The sequence below is a fragment of the Martes martes genome (genome assembly GCF_963455335.1).
Source record: "Martes martes genome assembly, chromosome: 12".
In the NCBI taxonomy this organism is placed as follows: Eukaryota; Metazoa; Chordata; class Mammalia; order Carnivora; family Mustelidae; genus Martes; species Martes martes.
Window position 1 is genome coordinate 65,062,904 of NC_137900.1, and position 15,607 is coordinate 65,078,510.

General features: G+C 44.6%; 1 protein-coding gene across 2 annotated transcripts in view; it reads left to right on the forward strand.

The window, feature by feature from the left end:
* Nucleotides 1–15,267, forward strand: part of NR4A3 (nuclear receptor subfamily 4 group A member 3) — a gene marked incomplete at its 5' end in the record, with an annotated part of 32,680 nt that extends 17,413 nt beyond the window's left edge. For both annotated transcript variants that reach the window (XM_080820154.1, XM_080820153.1), the window contains 3 exons: nt 697–896; nt 2,986–3,164; nt 14,709–15,267. In XM_080820154.1, the coding sequence (XP_080676280.1) occupies nt 697–896; nt 2,986–3,164; nt 14,709–14,956 (627 nt within the window). In that variant the 3' untranslated portion in view covers nt 14,957–15,267. The remainder of the gene's footprint in view (nt 1–696; nt 897–2,985; nt 3,165–14,708) is intronic.
* Nucleotides 15,268–15,607: the final 340 nt, after the last annotated feature.

Consider the following 15,607-nt stretch of genomic DNA (forward strand, 5'->3'; position numbering starts at 1 on the left):
TGAATCAGCATCCTAGAGACAGCTATGCTTAGGTGGAATCAGTAGACCCTGGAGGCCTGTTGGACACAGACCTCAGGGGTAATGATTCTCCTTAACAGCTCTTTGGAATCACCTGGGGGGCCTTTGAAATTCCTGATGACCAGTCCCCACCCCAGACCTGTTAAATTCAAATCTCTGTGCGGATGAGCTAGACAAGGTGTTTTGTAAAACTTGATTTCAGTCTTGCATCAGGATGGAAAACCACTGCACTAATGGATGTCACCAGGTTTCTTTTGTCTATTAAGATGTAACACAATGTGGGTCCCTGGGTGGCTCAGTCTTAAGCGTCTGCCTTCTTCTCAGATCATGATCCCAGGGTCCTGGGATAGAGCACCACATCGGACTCCCTGCTTAGCAGGAAGCCTGCTTCTTCCTCTCCCACTCCCTCTGCTTGTGTTCCCTCTCTCGCTGTGTCTCTCTCTATCAAATGAATAAATAAAAATCCTAAAAAAAGAAAAAAAAAGAGGTAACATAATTTGCTCTGTTTACATTGTGAGAATCAGATGAGACTAAATACAAAAAAAAAAAATGTTTTACAACCGAGGGACCTAAAAATGAGGTTTTAGGCCCTAACTGTCTTGGAAAAGCTAATTTGCAAATAGTGCTGCCGCCCCAGTGGACCTGTGCTAACACAGCTCTCTGCGGTTTGCCTTCTAGTACTGTCCGGCCGAACAGGCTGCGGCAGGCACGGATGCCGAGCACGTGCAACAGTTCTACAACCTCCTGACAGCCTCCATCGATGTGTCCAGAAGCTGGGCAGAAAAGATACCCGGATTTACTGATCTCCCCAAAGAAGATCAGACATTACTTATAGAATCAGCCTTTTTGGAGCTGTTTGTTCTCAGACTTTCCATCAGGTAATTACTATGATTTTATTATTTTTTTTTTTAAGTTCTCCCCTTGCTTTGGAGAAGTTGGAAACCTGCTGGGTTTGTAACGGAGTCATCGGTGAAAAGTTTGCTCAGGAAGGAAATAAGAAAGATGGGCAGGCATGAATGAAACTAGGCTGTGGGTGAGAGCACGTGCCTGGGAGCCAGGACTCCTGGGTTCTAGTCTCAGTTCCAAAATGGACTTGCTCTATGACCCTGAGCCGGTCCCTGGCCTCCCCTGATATTCACTTTGCTTTGTGATATAAGGAGGTCAGATCTGTTGATCTCTGAAGCCCATGGCAGTTCCAACATTCTATGATTCTAGGAAGATTCTCTCATGGTGCATAAGGTATTTCCTGGCAGCCAGGTATTTGTTTTGAGCATTGCATTTACCTCATGGGTTTCTATTTAACAAGGGGCTGTTCGAGTACACCAGATGGAGCTCTAAAGAGTTCCCACAGCTTCTCAACCCCACGTGTCTACTCCAAGAGAATAGCTTTTGGATCAAAAGACTTGGTCCAACCGATCCTACTCAGTGATACCAAAGACAAAGAGGGGGTGATTTTCGAAAAAGCTGGAACCTGGGATCTGAGCTTTTCTCTAAGCTTTTCATACCTAAGTGTTACCAGAAACTCTTGTGTAAAGTGCAGATTCCCAGGCCTCATTCTCAGCTCTTCTGGTTTGGAGCTACTTTGGAAGAAGTCCAGAAATCTGCATTTTCAACTCATGCTCCAGTGATTCTGATGCCGGTGGCCTGAGGTCCGGGTTTTCAACTCTGAGGCTGAACCCTTCCGTCTTTTGCATGCCTCTGTGGCAGGATCTGTAGGAGAGGCAGAGGTGGAGTTACGTCTAGGAGGGTCAGTCATTAGCATAATGATAGCCAGTCTGGTGTGCACAGAAGCCAAGCCAGCAACGGGACTGTCCTCTGTTGGGCAGGCAGCAATGGATTAAGTAAGGGATAAGTTGCATGCCGGCAGGTGCCATATATATATGTACTATTCACCAAATTTTCTCCAGTGCCTGGCTCCAGGAATGGCATATACCTGGGGCTAAGGACATAATTGCTAAGGGAATGAATGAATAAAGCTACTCATCCAAGAAGCCCAAATCAAGAGATATTAACTTGTTAATGCAATAGGCTGAAAGAGAGAAATATGTAGCAAGAGACTGGAAAATTAAAGGAAAGGTAAGATTCAAGTAAGGACCATAGAGAAGTCAGAATTAGTTACACCTAATACTCATGGAGCTCCTCTTCTGTACCAGGTCCTGTGCGTGGGCTTTCAAATACCTTATTGAGTTCCCACAACAATGGCAGGAGGTAGTAATCAGAATTTCCTTTTTTATAGATAAGGAAAGGGAGAGATGAAAGACATGTCGCCAGGCCCATGGCTAAGCAGTTACGTCTAGGTGTTCCAGAGCATGGTGATGGGCATAATATAAACTATCAGGCCGATTTAGAAACAGCCCTCCGCAGCCCCGCTGTTAAAAGGACAGAAGGAGACTTCCAACAACGATTACTTGGACTTTGGGTCACTTTTTATTTCTAGGATTGACTTCTGGCAATTGCAAGGACTTGGTGTTCTTAGAGTCTGCACAGTGGAATTGTAGTGTCTAGGCTCAGGTCTTATCAGTTTTTGACATTTAAGAATAAAAGGGAGAAGTCCTGGCCAAGGAGCCCTGAAGGGAACAGCCTCACATTCACTACAGAGAGAGGCGGCGCCTGGGGCTTCACGTCCATCCTCCCTGAGTGCCGTCTCTTCCCTGTCCCATCCCTGGGGGGACAGCACCTGATTCGAGTAATAAGAGAGCAGGGGCTCCACCGCCTGCTACCCAGGGCCGCCCCTCACCCAGAAGGTTCTCGCAGACAAGTGGCAGTGGCTGTCGATCCCAGGAGCAAAGTCTTATCCATTGAGAATATCTGGGAAGGTTCCACAGCACCATGCCGGGTGGGGGGGGGGACGGTTCTGAATGCTGCCCCATGGCTATTTAGGTGCCTTCGTGTTACGATGCTGGACCGACTGAACACATGTTTGATGTGTCTCCATCTCCCACCCACCCCCACGACTTTGTCTTATAGGTCAAACACTGCTGAAGATAAGTTTGTGTTCTGCAATGGACTTGTCCTGCATCGACTTCAGTGCCTTCGTGGATTTGGGGAGTGGCTCGACTCCATTAAAGACTTTTCCTTAAGTTTGCAGAGCCTGAACCTTGATATCCAAGCCTTAGCATGCCTGTCAGCACTGAGCATGATCACAGGTAAGCGCCACCCTGCTCACCGAGGTGACTGTGTTCCCCTTTCTCTCTTTTCCTACGTTGACGGTGAATTCCGGCTTTGGCGGTCTCACACACACAACCAGAAAATTGGGGAAATGACTGCCACTTAGAACCAGCCTTGGCTTGCGGCAAATAAAACCAACACGTTGCCACATCCCTATGGAAATGAGTGTTGAGTCTAGCGAGTGAGTCAACAAGTGTTCACTGATCTCGGCCCTCTGCTCACGTCGGTGGGTTTTCAGAGATGATAGCACGCGTCCCTGGAGGAGCTAGAATGTGCACACGAATGCATGGGAGACAGGGTGCTGTGCCAGGGCAGGCTGTGGGCATGGGTACAAAGTGCCGAGTCATCAAAGGTGGTGTGCTTCTCAAAAGAGGTAACATGTTACAAACGTGAATGGTCCTCGTTAAAAGCACAGGGTGTCTCCAGGCTAAAATGGAAGGACTGAGAATTCTGGGGATACATAAAAATTTGCTAAACCCATTGACTATATGGCTGTCATAAGTTTCAGGAAGGAAATGAGTAAAAAAGATAGAGTGCTGGGAAGGGAGTCTGGCCTGGCAGGGAAGGGTGGGGCGAGGCACGAAGAGCCCTTCATACATCAGTGAGGAGGTCCGAGGTCATTCAGGGAGCAGTGGGGATCAGTGGAAAGTGTTGACCTGGGGAGCATCAGAGCCAGGCTTGCATTTTAGAAAGAGCTACCCCGACAGCTGGTTTTGAGCACCAGTAAGAGGGAAAGGGCCAGTCCGGGTATAGGAGCTGTGGGATTAGAGGAGAGCTACTGAGGCTTACATCTTTGTGTGTTTGTTTTCCTCATTAAGTAGAAATTAATAGATGCCAATGAGCCTGGGACACGTGAGTGCCAGACAGTCCCCTCCTGGAGATACTGGGCAGCTCAGTGCAGAGAACACAGGGAAGAAATTAGGAGATAGTGCTGTGGTTCCCGTCTCTGCCTCCAGCCTGCTGTTTGCCCTATGGTTACAGCTGCCTGGCCCACTGCCCTCTATGGGGAGATTTGCTCAGGGAGTTTGGCATAGCAGAAGCAGCATGGACTATGGAATCCGGCACCCCCAAGCTGTAATCTGGGGCCCTGTATTCAATAAGTGTGTGCTATTCAGTAATGCATTTCATTTCTCCAGACTGCAATCTGTAAAATGGGGATAACGACACCTGTTCTAGGAGATAGCAGTAAGGATTTCGGGAAAAAGGTTTGTGATGTAGCCAGACTGGATTTGGACTAGGCGCTCGATCCACCTATATTCCATTCTGGAATGATGGTGACAGGGATCCCCTCAAAGTTGGCCTATGCCTACCCCTTCTCCTTGAAAACCCTAGGGAGTCCAAAATCAAACTCAGTGTCATGAGGAAGCTGGTGGTGGCTTTAGGAGGCGTTATGTTTGGTGAATATCTCCTCGGCTGCTTGAGAGGCTCCAAGGAGAACACAAGTATTGAAGAAATGAAGCTGCACTCGCCCAGCACTCGGGCACCGGAGGCCCCGTCCTTCATGGGGTAGTTCTGGTCCCTGCCCTTGATCTTGGCAGCCTGTGCAGAGCTGTCCTAGGTGCTGTGGGGAATACCCACAGGAAAAATAAGCTCCTCTTCTCTCTTCTCCGCACGTTGCAGTGCTTTGTGATTTGCTGGTTGGGAGGGGGTTTGAAACGTATGAAAGCATCAGGAAAGGGCAGGAAAGGGGACGTCCGGAAAACAGTGGTGGCATTGTTCCAGATCTTCGTTTCCAATTGACTATGGCCTCCCAGGAAATCCTGACTTTGGAATAAGCTCCGCTAATGGTCCCAGGTGATGGTGGGGCCCTGATCAGCTGGGCTCCTGGCATCAGAAAACTCATCCCCAAATTATCTGCTCCTAAACCACAGGGAAGAATCATGAAAAGGAAACAGACTGTTAGAAGTTTAGCCAATCTCTTTTCCAGGGAAATTATTAAGAATCTGGGCAGTATTAAAAGTTGGCACACACATGGCTTTTGTTTTCTACTTCTTTTTATCTGCCTCTCCCACCTGTCTCTAGGCCTCCTTGTGAAAAACTCGGTGGTGAGGTGGGGCAGGAAATGGTTTGTTTCAGATCACTCCCATGCCCCACAGTTGTGGTTATCAAATGTTTTTAAGTCCCCAGTTTATCTGCCCTAACTGTCTTCATTCACCCGTGCCCCATCCCTGACATGGGAGCAGCAGAAATGCTTTGCTTCTGATGGGATCCTGGTGAGGTGAGGTCTGGGAACATTTCGTTACTTTTCATACATAAGAAGACCCCCAAACAGAAAGTTAGTGTGGAATTACCGTTTTTTTTTTTTTTTAAAGATTTTATTTATTTATTTGACAGACAGAGACCACAAGTAGGCAGAGAGGCAGACAGAGAAAGAGAGGGAAGCAGGCTCCCTGCTGAGCAGAGAGCCCGACATGGGGCTCGATCCCAGAACCCTGGGATCATGACCCGAGCCGAAGGCAGAGGCCTCAACCCACTGAGCCACCCAGGCGCCCCGGAATTACCGTTTTATAAGTATCCATTCATTAACTAAATATTGAGGGCCTACCGTATGCCAGGGCTGGTGTCAGTCTCTCAGGATGCAAAGATAAGCCATGCATCAATTCTACTATTAGAAAGGGTAGAACCTTCTAAAAAGTCGTGTGTGATTGGGGATGCAATGAACTTAATGTGTGGCAGTTAGTGTCCAGGTCCTTAAAAGCAATAGATTCAGTGCAGGGGAAGTCCAGATTACTGTTCACTTTTTTCAGACAGAGAAAGGTGCTGGTCATGAATGGCTTCCCAAGGAGGTAGGGTGTAGCCATGGGAAGATACAGAGGAAGGACATTCCAGATCAAGAAAATAGCATCACAAAGGCTTCAGCAGCTTTGGGGAAAACAAGTACAGCGTGTTGCGTTACACCTGTGTTGAAACCCACATATAATCTGGTTAGAAAGAACCAAAAGAATGCAGGCTATCGTACTTGAAAAGTATCTATCCTGGGGTGAGCATGAGACAGAAGACATCATGTCCACAGTGGGTCCTGGGGTCTCTCTCTGCTTCTGGTGGTGAGAGCTGCACTTTGGGGGAATTTAAAGGACTTTCAGGAAAAAGATTGATTCAATGTGGTATTTATCTTATGATGATCTAGCATCTGAGTAAAATGTCTTTCCCATGCAGTGAAAAGGGAAATAAGATCGGAAAGGCCATTTTAGACCAGATGGTGGGGAGGGAATCTTGAGTGTCCAAATGTCATTTGGCATCACTACACTAAAAGAATGTTCTCCATGGCTTTCTTTGCCCGCTCAGATCTTCTGTCAAGTGAGAAAAGAACTCCTTTCTCTTATGCCTATAGTCTTTTTCTTGGTCTTATTAGAACATGAATTCTAAGATTGGAGAGCAGGAAGAAAGGTTGAACCAGGGGCAGAAAGCAATGAACAGTGACATAGAAGGACCAGGCAGGTGCCTGATCTTGCCATGCCCTCTACCCCGTTCATTCTAAATGGTTACCTGGTTACCCTGTTTTATATCATGTATAGCCATCAGCTGCATTGCAAAGAAAACGAAGTGTAAAACTTGGCAATATCATTTTTTTTTAAAAGGGTGGGGATTGTCTTGGAATTTCGAAATTGGAGATATGAGTTCAAGTCTTCACTCTGCTAATGCCTAGCTGTGCAGTCTTGGGCTAGTTTCTTATGCACACTCCCTCTTTCTCTCTCTTTTTTTCCTTATACTCTCTGAATCTCAGTTTTCTCATTTTTCACAGAGATAATTGCATCTACTTGTAGGTCTCCTATAAAGATTAAATGAGCTAATGTGTACTTCGAAGAGAAAAAATATTAGACCAACCTTCATTATTATTACGTTAAATGCTATTTTCTTACCTCTGGGAAGAGCTAGCTATTCTCCTGAGAATCCATAACAATTTCCTGAATCCCTACAATTGCACATACACATTATATTAAGTAATTTATTTGTGTCTCTTCTTCTGTAACTAGACTGTGGGTTTCTTGAAGGACAGGGAGAGTCTTATTCATCTTTATAATTACCTTGGCATTTAAGTGTCTGGCACATAGCAAACATTGGTCAAATGAATGGGTTAATTGTAAATTGCAGAAAGCGTCCCATATTAGGAAAATTAATTATTTTTAGCCTACCACTTTGTTATTAGAAAACAGTCTGAATTCCTGAGGACTACCATATTTCAATTCAGATTAATTCAGTAATATTTATTGAGCATCTGCTATGCACTAGACACACAATCCCTCATCCTCAAAGAGTTTGTGGTTTCCTTGGGGAGACAGACATATACTCTAATAAACCAAAGACAGACAGACTGGAAAGCAGTATTATAGCCTAAGCATAGACTGCTGACCAGCTTGTGGCTTCCTCATGAGCACGGGCTCGGTGTCTCTGGGGACTGCCCGCCAGTAAATGATGTTATGTATGCAATGAGAAGTAGCAGTGAGATGACTTCCCCAAGAAAGAAGTGGAGCTCAGAGCAGAGCAGGAAGGTCCTGTTTGTTGGTTGGTGTTAGCGCTCCTCTTTGGCTGGAACTGGATTACTGTTGTCTCCGAGTTGGCCTGTGCCCTGAGACTTGCTTGGAAAGCGAAGGAATTGCATGTCATTATTGGGTCTTCTGACGGCTACTATCACCCTGTCCTTGTTCCTTGCTGCTTGCCAGAAGGAAGAGAATTTGTTTCTTGTATGTGCCCAAGAGACAGAACTGGGAACTGTAAAATCATAAACATAAAGCATAAAGAAAAACTTTGTAATAGAACTATTTCATACTGGGACAAGTGGCTTTGGGGAGTTAGGTTTATGGAGACTGGACGAACGCTGGGTACAGACAGGCTCAGGCATCTCATTGGGACCAGGCTTCCCCAGCGTTTGTGGGCATGAACTTACTAAGCATCTTGTTAAACTGCACATTCTGATGAGGCTGGTCCAGGACAGGGCCCAAGATTCTACATTTCTAGCAAGCTGCCAGGTAATGTTGATGTGGCTAGTGCAGGGACCACACTTGAGTAGCAAGGGGCAATGAAAGCTATTGGTAATTAGGATTCTAGGAAATTAATAATAACCACCATTTAAAAATACCCAGTGCCAGGCAGTGTGCCAAGGGCTTTACATGTGCTCTTTTGTTTAATGTCGTTTAATAAGTAGATTTGGAAGGACCTGGGATGGATTACAGCAGAGATGGGAAGCAGAGGGACCAGCCAGGAGCCCTGGAAACAATATAGGTAATAGTTACAGAAGTCCTAGCCCAGAGGCAGTGAGATTGAGGGGAGGAGCTAAATGCCAGGCACATCACAGAGATAATAATCAGAGTTTTTGAGATGGATTAACTAACTATGATGGCCAGGGGGGAGGAGTCGTTAGACATGGTTATGAGAGCAATGGGAGGTCTGCGAAGTCCTTCATAGGTGAACTCAGAGAAGTGGCTGATTTGAAGAGGATGTTAATGAGTTGAGTTTTTAGACATAGAGGATACTTGCTAATATTTTTTAAGTACTTAACTCTATGCTGGCATTGTCCCAGACACTTCACATGTGTTCATTCATTTAAGTCTCACTACAACCCAAGGGGTAGCTATCCTTATCAGCCCTATTTTACAAACGTGGAAACAGACCCAAAGTAGCCAGGCTCATAAGTGGCAGAGACAGGTTCTCCCTCCGGGAAATCTGGCTCCAAAGCTTCCAATGTGGTAGGTTTTAGAGTGTGTGAAGTTCTTTCCCGTTGTGCCCTGCTCACTAACTCCCAACTTGTCTATTTATTCTGAGCAACCCACATGTTTAGTATCAGTTAATCGTATTTTACAGGTCATTGTTCCTCCGTGTGTATATTCATTGAACAGATAGTTATTGGTGTTTCCTAAGTAGTATGTATGTATGTAGTAGTGCTGCATGTATAACGGTGGGCAAACACAGCCCATGCCCCCATGGAGCTTACACTTAATGGAGGAGGCGGGCGAGAGTCAGACAGATATCTGATTTTGCCCTGTTAGGTCCTTCAGAGGGAAAAAAAATAGAACACTGTAGGAGAACATGATCTAAACTGTAGCAAAAAAGGAAAGTTCCCTTGAAGAAATATTTGATTTGCAATCTGCAGGATAAGTAGATCTTAACTAGGGAAAAGGGGGAAACCATGAGCATGGGCCTTAATAGCTCTATTATTTCCCTCGATCTCTCCCTCTCTCTCCCTCTTTCCTCTCTTCTATTCCTTCCCTCTCCCCTCCCTCCCTCCCTCTCCTCCTCCCACCTGCCTCTCTTCCTCTCTCAGTCCTTATAGCTAAAATTGCATAGGAATCCAACAGTTTCTTTAGATACTAACACCACACAGGGCAGGAATAGGATCTGTTGTCTGTCTGTTTTGTTCATGGCTCTACCCCCAATGACTATGACTATAACATTGCTAGGCACAGAATAGGAACTCAGTACATATTTGTTGAAAGAAGTAATTAATCAATTAGTTAATTAGGTACACAGAAAGTAGGAAGGAGCTATAGGAGTTATTGGGGCTGAATTCATCTCATGATGAAAAACATTCTCATATGATGTTCAAGGCATCCTGGTATAAAAGAAACATGTCTGGACTTGGAGCAAAAGAAATTAGCCATTTGCTAAATTTGACTATGGGCAAGTCACTTAACTCTCTGAGCCTGAGCCTTCTTATCTATTAAATAAAGATCATCTTTGTCCTGTCCAATTCACAAGGATGTTGAGAGGGTGTGATAAAATAATCTAAGTAAAAGAGCAGAATATAAAGTGCTACCAAGTACATTGTTAATTTTTTTTAAGATTTTTTTTTTTTTAATTTAAGAGAGAGAGACAGTGAGAGAGAACATGAGAAGGGAGAAGGTCAGAGGGAGAAGCAGACTCTCCGTGGAGCTGGGAGCCCGATGCTGGACTCAATCCCGGAATTCCGGGATCATGAGCTGAGCCCAAGGCAGTTGCTTAACCAACTGAGCCACCCAGGCGCCCCCTAAGCACTAGCTGGTGCTGGGCACTTTGTGACATCTCCACGGGGATTTTTGTCTTGGGTGGGAGTGTGAACTAAATGACTCAAATCCTTTCCAACTCATATGTACTATGATTGTGACACATAAATCCATTACTTAGCCATTTCTGTATGATGTGTCTTTAAGTTTTGGATACAGAGAGCTGAGTTAAAATGTGAAAATATTTATAGTATGATGTAGGTCAAAGAGCAAGAAATGCCAAAGAGCTTGTGTTTTTGTGGACAAAGATCTTACAGTAAAATCTGTGTGTGATTCTCTAGGAAGGGGGAAATCCAAATGTCCGATTTCCCCAGATTTGTTGAAGTCTCTGTCTGTCAGCACTGCAGCCATATTTAGCAGGCACCAAAAAGAAAGGAGGTCCCTTAAACGAAAATATCAGTGATTGGGGTTTTAAGGAATTGCAGATTACTAGGAAGGTCCCTACCACTCAGGGACTCCCTGGTGACTTGGAAATCTTGCTGGCTGCTGGCAGTAGTTTGCATGGAGACTGAATTTTATCTCAGCCCTTTTGAAAAAGTAAAGAAACCACAAATCCAGTAGCTGTTCAAAGCAACAAAGAAGGTGCCTTTGGCTTCTAACAGGAGTGTCTCTGAATTCCTCAAGGAATTCCAGGCCTAGGGTTGATCCAGCTGGCAGGGAGGTATCGATCTCCACTTGAATTCGCTGAATAAATAATGGTTGCCATAGTTATTGAGCAGTCACAACTGGTTGGAGAGCAGGGAAAACTCTGAGGCACCTTCTGTGAGTTTGGCCATGAGAAAGTCTAGTTATTAGGTTCCATAATCAACCCCCTCCCCAAATCCAGCCAGCGCTGTGCTCCATTTCTTTGCCTGAACACGAATATGGGATCTTGAATATAACGCAAGACATGGGGCACTGGAAGGAAGGCAAAGTTGAAATCAATGGATTGGTATTTTATTCTGGGAAAAGCGTCTCTCCCCGGGTTGTGAACCTAATTTGATATAGTTTGGTATTAATAGAATTTACTATCAGCAAGATGACTGTTTGATCATGTTACAGCTGCAAGAGAGACCAAATCCTGGATTGTTCTAGGCTAGCAGTTTAATATACAAATACTGCTAACTTGGAAATTTTAAAAGAAAGGAAAAGAGCTGGATGACAAGCTCATAAATATTCTCACTTTTCTGTTTCCTTTCACCGTTTTCTATATGCAGAAATAAATTTTGCATAGGTGTCATCGCATCTTAGATACCATTTTACATTCTGTTCTTTCTTTAATGGGATATTTTATATTTTTCCATGTTGTTTCACAGCCCTCCAATTTGTCCTTTCTGATGTTTACAGAATCTTCCATTATGTGCATATGCCATTTAGCAGTATCCCTATTCTTCTACCCCTTAACTTTTTCCCAGTTTTTTAAAACAGATACTGCTACCCCCAAATGTCTTCATGCATACAGTTTTAGTCTCCTGCTGAATTTTTCCTTCAGATAAATTCCCAAGAGTGGCATTACTTGGTCAGAGGCTATGAACATTTTACAGCTCTTGAAGTTACTGCCAAACTTGCAGTCTGCTTTCTTGCTTTGGTGGGGCCAGGGGCGGGGTGGGGGGGGGTGGAGAAAACTTTAAGAACACCGTTGCAGGCAGAATTTCTCTTGAAGGTCAGTCCTGGGTACATCTTTTGAGACTAAACAAAGGGGCTATGTATGCAGTAAAGATAAACGGAGAGGACAGGTTTGCACCTGGCCTGATTAGCTCACAGTTTCCTGGGAAAAGCAGAATCGTGCCCTGCAAAGCTTGGGAAGTAGGGGACTTTACTGCCTTTTGTCTGACCCTGCGGTTGCCAACCATTTTCCAGGCGGCAGGCACCATTGTGGGTGCTGACCATACCACGTGTGTAGCACACTGCAGCTGGCAGAAGGTCTTCAGATAACATCATCTTAATTAAGCCTGACAATAATCCATGGAAGTAGATTTTATTATAGTCATATTTTTCTTTCAATTTATTGTGCAATATTTAGGACACACAGAAAAGGGGGGACCTGGCTGGCTCAGTCCGTAGAGCATGCAACTCTTGATCTCGGGGTTGTGAATTTGAGCCCTACATTGGGTCTACAGATGACTTAAAAAATAAAATCTTGGGGTGCCTGGGTGGCTTAGCCAGTTAAGTGTCCGACTCTTGATTTCAGCTCAGGTTGTGATCTCAAGGTTGTGAGATTGAGCCCCACATCAGACTCAGTGCTGGGCATAGAGCCTGCTCAAGACTCTCTCTCTCTGCCCTCTGCCCCTCCCCCGCCAAGCTCCCTTCCCCAGCTCTCACACACCCACATGCATATGCATGTGCACACTCTCTCTTTCTCTTTAAAAATAAAATAAAATCTTATAAAAAGAGACACACAGAAGGAAATGAAGAATACAATCTACCTCCCTGTAATCCCCATTTTGCCTGAAGGACATTGAGCCTCAAAGCAATGAGGTCACATGGCCAGTAAGTAACAGAACCAGACCTGGAGCCCAGCTCTGTCTAGTTGCACGTCCAGTGCCCTTTGCTCTATAGTGTGGTGCACGGAGATGAGACGCCTGCAAGATATAATCCAGCTGAGATGTTGGCGGTTTTCATGGTTGTAGTTTAATGTAAATACGATACATCAGAGCCAGAAGGGACCTTAGAGGTCATTAAGTCTGACCTCCTTCTTTTAAATCAAGTCTGACCTCCTTCTTTTAAAACAAGCCGTAAAGAGGGAGGGACTCACCCAACTCATACACAACTAGCCAGCATGGGGAAGAGTGCAGATCTCCGGGTCCCTCGGGTTTCTTTGATTTAGGGCAAGAGAAGAAATGTCTGGATCTTCCTTCATTTTGCTAATTGACTTTGTTTTTGTTTCTGTTTTAAGGAAATAACTTCCCTAACAAAAATTTCCCCAACTGAGGTTTAGGAGAATGCTTATCTTGATGAGCACTGAGTAACGTGTAGGATTGATGAATTGCTGAACACTTTTGTATGCCTGAAACGAATATAAAGCGATATGTTAATTATACTGGAATTTTAAAAAAATTAAATATATATATATATATATATATATATATATCCAACTTAAAAAAATAACTGTAAGAAAAATGAGACACCATTGCTTGATTTCCCTTTGGAAAGATGTCTTCCATCTCACAAGAGTTATTGTTTTACATGTAAATATACTTAGAGATAAAAAACCCTGACTGAGATAAGTAGGGCCAAGCCCTTCTCTCAGGAAAGAGACTTTGGTATCTAATTGCTGAGGGAGAGCAAAGTGATTGGTACTGGATGTGAGTAAGTCCTTTCTGAATAGAGATGCAACATCACTCTGGGGTAGGAGGACAAAATCTTTGGGACTTTGAGAAAATCATTTAAAATAAAATAGGAGATCATAATATTTAACATGGGGATCCTTTTATGTATTGTTTTATAAAATACGAGATACAGGTGTTCATGTCTTGCTACATTGTAAAATGCCTGCAGCGCCTCTTTCTGGGCCTCTTCCCTTCTCGTTGACTTTTCCATCTCCACAGCAGGAAGACGTGTATTTTGTACAGAGCGCCAGGCATAGGTCAATAGGTGTTTCAAGGGGGGCCACAAACAAGGAAAAGAAAAGCCGGATTCCTCGCAATGCTGGTTAGCATGAAAACACAAGAAATGTGCTTTGTGCTGGATCTCATGGGGCAGCCTTTGCATTGGCAAATGGAACTAACAGGACCCCTCCCCCTCCACCTGTTAAGATGGGAACATTAATTCGTTTGCCTGGATGTGTTTCTCTCTCACTCTGATAAAGAGTTGCTTCCTGACCAGGCTTTTGTAGGACGATGTATGCAAAGTAATTACCTCTCTGTCATTCATTCAATGTGACTGTGTGCCAGGAACGGTGTGCTTCCCCTAAGCTGGTACTCCCAGAAACTTCCAGAAAATTAGGGACAATTATTATCTTCATTTTATAAGGAAACTGGGGCTCAGAAATTGAGAGGCTAACTCAGGGGAACACAGCGAGGAAGTGGCAGGACTGGGATTCAAAGCCTGGTGCCGTTTGATACCAAAGGCTATGAGTGACCTCTAAGAGGGAGACACTTGGATTATAAAATGCCATCCCAACTGGTGGAAGAAGACATGGGCCTCTATTCGAGATTCAGAGCCTCTTAAGATGGGGATGCCTGGGGCACCTGGCTGGAGTTGAGTATCTGCCTTCAGCTCAAGTCATAATCTCAGGGTCCTGGGATCGAGCCCCACATAGGGCTCCCTGCTCAGCAGGGAGTCTACTTCTCTCTCTCTCTCTGCCCCTCCCCACCCCCACTCATGCTTTATCCCTCCCTTTCTCTCTTTCTCAAATAAATAAATAGAATCTAAGCAAAAAAAAATGAGGTGCCTGGTTGGCTGAGTCGGTAGAGCATCTGACTCTTGATCTCAGGGTCATGAGTTCAAGCCCCATGTTGGGTGTGGAGCCTACTTTAAAAAAAAGAAAAAAGCAAAAACAGAAAACAACAAAGTCTCTTAAGATGTCACTACCTCCTCAACTTGTCCTTTTCTGTCCCTCTGCAGAACGACATGGGTTAAAAGAACCAAAGAGAGTGGAGGAGCTATGCAACAAGATCACAAGCAGCTTGAAAGACCACCAGAGTAAGGGACAGGCCTTGGAGCCCAGCGAGCCCAAGGTCCTGGGCGCGCTGGTGGAACTGCGCAAGCTCTGCACCCTGGGCCTCCAGCGCATCTTCTACCTGAAGCTGGAAGACTTGGTGTCTCCACCTTCCATCATCGACAAGCTCTTCCTGGACACCCTGCCTTTCTGAACAGGAGCAGCAGAGCGGGGAGCCACCTCAGTGGCCAGCACCTTCTTGCTAAGCAGCAGAGGAATGGGTCTGGACACCTACCGTTTTCTGTCCTTCCTTAAGAGGAGAAGCAGCTCCTGTAGAAAAGACTTTTTTTTTTCTTTCTGGCACTTTTCCTTACAACCTAAAGCCAGAAAACTTGCAGAGTATTGTGTTGGGGTTGTGTTTTATATTTAGGCTTTGGGGTTGGTGTGGGAGGGGAGGGTATAGTTCATGAGGGTTTTCTAAGAAATTGCTAACAAAGCACTTTTGGACGATGCTATCCCAGCAGGAAAAAAAAAAAAAAAAGGATAATACAACTGTTTTAAAACTTTCTGGGGAATACAATTATAGTTGCTTTGTATTTAAAAACAAGAACAGCCAAGGGTTGTTCGCCAGGGTAGGAGGTATCTTGACGTTGATCTTTAGAATACACTTCCTGTATCAAGGGTATATGTGTGATGCAAACGAGGCAGAAATTCTCTCTTCTTAATTTCTCTCTTCCTTTATTTTATTTTAACAAAAGGTGAAAGATGACGATTACCTAGAAATCAGACATAGCAAAATGATAACGGCTGTTCGTTTCCATATACAAGTGCAATTTTTAAAGTGCTGTCTTGCTCAGTCGTGTTT